Below are 5,854 nucleotides of genomic sequence, written 5' to 3' on the forward strand. Positions count from 1 at the left end.
GAAGAACAGCAGCTGTAGCATCTGCCTGCCAAAGTATACCTTGAGTTGACACTGTCCACAAGAAGTACTGAAGGAGAGGGAGGAGAGGTCTTACTTAAGTTTCCTTGGCCTTTAGAAGAAACCCTGTATCCAGGCTTTCTGTCAACTAAGTTACATATTGAACTGGGGCAGATAGTGAGATATGGCTAATTAAATGTGCCATGTAAACAATATCTGACCGCTAATTTTAAAAAACAGTTTGTAAAACACTCCTGGCATCATTTAATCTTTTGGAGTTTTTGCTTGTTGGATTCAGAAGGTATTTTAGGACCAACGTTAATTGTCCATCCATTCATTCAACAAATATTTATTAACCTACTACTGTGTATCAAGCACTGTTTTGTTTTGTTGTTCTGTTTTTTTGAGACAGAATCTCACTCTGTTGCCTAAGCTGTAGTGCAGTGGTATGATATCTGCTCACTGCAACCTCTGCCTCCTGGGTTCAAGTGATTCCCATGCCTCAGACTCCCAAGTAGCTGGGATTACAGGCACATACCAACACGCCCAGAAATTTTTTCTATTTTAGTAGAGGTGGGGTTTCTCTATGTTGGCCAGGCTGGTCTTGAACTTCTGACCTCAGGTGATCTGCTTGCCTCAGCCTCTCAAAGTGCTGGGATTACAGGTCTGACCCACCACACCCGGTCATGAAAACTCTTTAACCCAAACTCTTCAAAGTGCCATCTTTTGTAACCTATGAAGTATCAATATTCAGATTTGGGGTTGGGGGGAAGAATGCTAAAAAATAAGTCAGCTTTATTTTCTGTAACATTTAAAGAAATACAGTAATTCTACAGGCAATTCCTTGGTGGGCTTATTTGCTAACTTTTTTCCTTCTTTTCCATGTTCCTCTTGCTCTTTGGTTTGTAGGAGGACCCCTTTATTCCCAGGAGGCAATTCTGAGTCCCAACATGTCCTGCACCATCTCCTGTGCCCACTGCCAGAGGAAGGCTACCAGAGTGCGGGTTTCAGCACACCTCTGATTGGATGATAAGGAAGGGGAGTAATATGCTGCTAGGGGTTTAGAGAAAAAAAAATACTAGAATACCAGAATGTAGTATTTCGACTTCCCTCCCTTCAAATCAAAAGCCTGGTGAATGAAAATATGACCATTATTCAAGTGCGATTATACTGACTATGTAAAATGGAAACACTGAAAGTAAATCATACATTTGGATATCGCATTTCCTATTTGAGACCATGCCAGAAACATTTTATTATTGTTGAGTGTAATGTCAGGAGACAAACTTCTACAAATTTTATACATAACTTTTTCCATATTCTCTGTTTCCCATTTATGTCAAGTTGAACACATAGTATGACTTTTAACATTCTCCCTTTCTTCTCCTTCCCCACACTGAATGTCAAGTGATCACACTCAATCTTGATTATCCTAAATTTACCCTTAGGATCTGTCACCCAATGGTGACAGATGTCACAGCCAGACCAAAAGGGTTTTTTAATTAGTATAAAAAGGAGAGGCCAGGCTTGGTGGCTCATGCCTGTAATTCCAGAACTTTGGGAGGCTGGGTTGAGAAGATCCCTTGAGCCCAGGAGTTTGAGACCAGCCTGGGCAATGTGATGAGATTTGTCTCTACAAAAAAAACTTTTTTTTAATTTAGCTGGGTGTGGTGGCACGCCCTGTAGTCTCAGCTACTATGGAGGCTGAGGTGGGAGGATGGCTTGATCCTGGAAGGTGGAGGCTGCAGTAAGCCAAGCGGCACCAGTGCCCTCCTGTCAAAAGAGAGAGGGAGAGAGAGAGGAGAGAGAAAGAGAAACAGAGCCTCTAAAGAAACCTATAAAACTGCGGTCTTTTTTTTTTTCTTTTTTATTTTTTTAGTGGCTTACACCTGTAATCCCAGCACTTTGGGAGGCCGAGGAAAACTGCGGTCTTAATGGATGCTAGCAAATAGCTTGGAAAGAACTGCCAGCGCCAGTGAATTACAGAAGACAACTGTGGCTACAGGCTGTTCTTGCCAGCTCAGGCGTCAGCGTGAAAACCGGGTAATAACCCGAGGGAACTGTGGGTTCTCGCGTAAACAAGATCTTGCAGATGTGGGGGTGGGGGAGGCCAGGGCCCCGCGTAGCGCCAGGTTGGGGCACGAGTGCGGGGCGTCGCCGTTGGGGTCACAGCCGTGGCTTGAGGATGGCTTCCAGCTTTAAGAAGTCCAGCGCCGCTGCCACCAGCCAGAAGAGAAAGGTGGTGCCTAAGCCCGAGCTCGCTGAAGATCAGAAGCAAGAAGTTAGAGAAGCGTTTGACCTCTTCGACACCGACGGAAGCGGGACCATCGATGTGAAGGAGCTGAAGGTGGCCATGAAAGCACTGGGCTTCGAACCCAGGAAGGAAGAGATGAAGAAGATGATCTCCGAGGTGAACAAGGAGGGTACGGGGAAGATCAGCTTCAATGACTTCCTGGCCATGATGACTCAGAAGATGTCCGAGAAGGACACCAAAGAAGAAATTCTGAAGGCCTTCAGGCTCTTTGATGACGATGAGACCGGGAAGATCTCGTTCAAAAACCTGAAGCGCGTGGCCAACGAGCTGGGGGAAAACCTCACGGACGAGGAACTGCAGGAGATGATCGACGAAGCTGATCGGGACGGGGACGGCGAAGTGAATGAGGAGGAGTTCCTTCGGATCATGAAGAAGACCAACCTTTACGAAAGTCGGTCCAGAAGCTAAAGTGACTCTGGGTTCCCCGCTTCCGTTTTGTGAAAACTTGGAGGACAGCGGCTTCCTGTCCTTTCTTCACCCCACCCCACCCTCATAATTTTGTCTAGATCTATTTCCATATCTCTAGCTCAATTAATAGAATTTGAAAGATGCTTGTAACGTGGGTTTTGGTTTTTAATTCTCAAGAGCCAACCTGGAGCACATGAGGTTAAGTGAAGGCCCCTGAAGTTGGAGTGCACCCTCCATTTGCCCTGCGTTTAACTTGCAGAGACATCCGTTGAGCTGGAGGCAGGACAGCTTCTCGGACACACAAAAATGTGGTTCCCTTGTCACTTCTTTGGTGGTCTTAAATTATCTTGCTTCATATATCATTCCTTAAATTCCAGTCATTGTTCCAGCATAATGAGAAGGAATCTGCCAGTAGATTTGCCTAGCCTGTCCACTTAGCTGAATACTGGTTTGAAGGAAAACAGGGTGGCCACTTACAAACTGACTGAGCTCAGGACAGATAATCTTATAAAGGATAGGCTTGCCTCGGGTAGTAAGTTGTGCAATTTAGACTATTCACTGGCTTCATACATGCAAATGATTCTTCGTTTGTGTGTAAGTTGTCCACCGTGGGTTTATCTAAGACCAGTATGTATACCAGGGCTACAGAATAAAAATAAAATCTAATATTGGCCCAAGCAATGTAAAATTTGCTTAAGAGGTTATGCTAACACATGATTTTGAGTAAGCATTTACAAGTGTGAGATCTTAGTTTAAGATATTGTAACAAATATCTTAATATAACATTTTAAGCTACTTATAGTCCTTGGAAAGATCAATGAATATCTTAGTTATTAGTCTATTATGACCTTAGTCATCTTATTACTGCTTGATGATGAGCCACTATCTCCCTGCTCATTCTTAGAACAGCTTGGTTCTTGGTACTTGACATTTAGCCTCTCTGACATATAGTTGATGTCAGAGTGTCTGGCATATAGGTGGTGCTCTATTTTACAAATCCCAGTGAACTATTCCACTGTGGTTTGTTTATGTGTTAATACTGCTTGTTTTCGGTCATAAATTAAGTCTTTCTTGCTTTGGAGTAAGATATCATTTTGAATATCTACAAATCTGAAGTTAAAGTTTTGAAAATGTAATTGTGGGAAAATAACAAATCCATCTGCTGAGATGGAGGCTTTGAATACTGTTTTAATAACAGGGAACAAAACAAAGAGACAGGATATTTTGGTCACAACTAAACCTAAATTAAATCCTCATACAAAGCCCCATTAAGATAAATGCTCAAAATCTGGTAACATTTTCACTTGCTTTGCCAGCAATTTAACCCTTCAGAGGGTGTGGATCTAATCAGAGGAACAAACTACCCTGGGCTTCATTCTCATTAACAGGGACTAACTTGTCAAAGTGGCTGTACTAGCTGAAGTGATGGGTATGGAAGCATTCACTGTGAGGATTTTGCTGAGGTGCCCAGTACAGGGCAGGGAAACTCACCCAGGCTGCAAGATGCTAACGGTTCAGGTCCAAGGTCGTAGTGTGGACTCAACTGCAGTCAGGGTGAAAACAGGTGCAATTTGGGCCAGCATCAGTCTGAAGGGCCTGATCTGAAGGCAGGGGGAGGAGGGGGCATTCTGGGAAGCAAGAGTTCCTGGTATCCTGTTGACCAGAGTCTTGGCCCAAGGATCAACATATGAATTAAAGTAGAAATACCAGCAACAAAGTTGGCAGAAACTAGGAGAAGCAGAGTCTCAGCCAACTGGACTGGGCTTAGTCTTGGCTCCTGGCCCAGCAGATGATAGAAGAGAAAACCAGGAACCCAGGCTGAAGCCCAGCGATCGGGCTGGCCACACACCATGCATAGCCTTACAGGGGTGGCCTGAGGGCAAGATTCACTCCAAACAAGGAAAGGGGGCTCCAGAATATTTCTGAATGCCACTCACTGCCAGGGAAGAACCTCTCAATGCACTGAATAGTGCATTCTCCTGCTTCTCAACTGGCTCATACTCGAGAGAATACGGGGAAAAGGGGAGGAGGGACTACTGGAACAAGGCTAAACCGGCATCTGAATTTTAAGAGAAGCTAATCATACTTTGGCTGGGTCAGCAATGTCTTTTAGTCTTTACAAAAGTAGAACACAAAAAATTCAAAAGAAATGTACAGACACCTATTTGCAGATGAGGAAACACAGCTATAAAATATTGGGTAGAACTGACTCAGTATGGTGGCTCACACCTGTAATCCCAGCACTTTGGGAGGCCGAGGCATGTGGATCACTTGAGGTCAGGAGTTCAAGACCAGCCTGGGCGACATAGTAAAACCCTGTCTCTACTAAAATTACAAAAATTAGCCGGGTGTGATGGCATGTGCCTGTAATCCCAGCTACTCGGGAGGCTGAGGCAGGACAATTGCTTGAATCTGGTAAGGGGAGGTTGCAGTGAGTCAAAGTCATGCCATTATACTCCAGCCTGGGTGACAAAGCATGACTCTGTTTCAAAACAAAACAAAGCAAATAAACAAAAACAGATTGGGAAGAACTAAAAATGTAATTTTAAAGGGGCTATCACAAACAGTCCCAATAAAGAAAAAGCAGGACTCATGTTAAAGAAACCCATGCAATGTGTAGGAACCTCATGGAAGAGATCTTGCTTTCTAATCATCTGTGTAATAGATGAAAAGCAGAGCATAGGGCTAAGGATGAAAACACAACAGTAATAAGATATTAATATATTATCAAGAAAGCTGATGCTCCATATAAGCAGAGAACATTAAAGGGAATTTTTTTTTTTCTCAAGGATGTCTTAATGTTTTAAATGACACAGAAAGGGATAGGTCCAACTCTTGAGATTGTTGCAGGTTGGTTTCTATAGGAAGCACTCTGAGTCTGAGATTTGTATGCAGAAAATTAATTCAAATGTGCTTTTCAGATCACCCAGGTGGAGGAGGGAAGAAACCAAGACTGGGCAGAGAGGGTGGGCTGTAACCAAGTCACAACAAAGACATCAGCTGGTCCCATGGTGAATCCTGGACCTGGGATGCCTGGTCCCAAGGTGTTCCAAACTGGGACAAGGAAGTTGTTCCTATAAAACTTCTCATTGACTGTCAGTCACTGGCCATGAGCAGTCTCCAGGAAGCGGGGAT

At 43.9% G+C, this 5,854-nt stretch overlaps 1 protein-coding gene across 1 annotated transcript; it reads left to right on the forward strand.

Annotated features, from left to right (window-relative positions):
- The first annotated feature begins 2,181 nt into the window (after nt 1-2,181).
- On the forward strand, nt 2,182-3,887 carry CETN1 (centrin 1). Its single transcript, XM_012444999.2, has one exon. It carries the CDS (start codon nt 2,183-2,185, stop codon nt 2,717-2,719), a length of 537 nt encoding a protein of 178 aa, XP_012300422.1. The 5' UTR covers nt 2,182; the 3' UTR covers nt 2,720-3,887.
- The last annotated feature ends 1,967 nt before the right edge of the window (nt 3,888-5,854 follow it).

This window comes from Aotus nancymaae, unplaced genomic scaffold (genome assembly GCF_030222135.1).
Source record: "Aotus nancymaae isolate 86718 unplaced genomic scaffold, 86718_ANA_hifiasm-v0.15.2.pri h1tg000020l, whole genome shotgun sequence".
NCBI classification, from domain to species: domain Eukaryota; kingdom Metazoa; phylum Chordata; class Mammalia; order Primates; family Aotidae; genus Aotus; species Aotus nancymaae.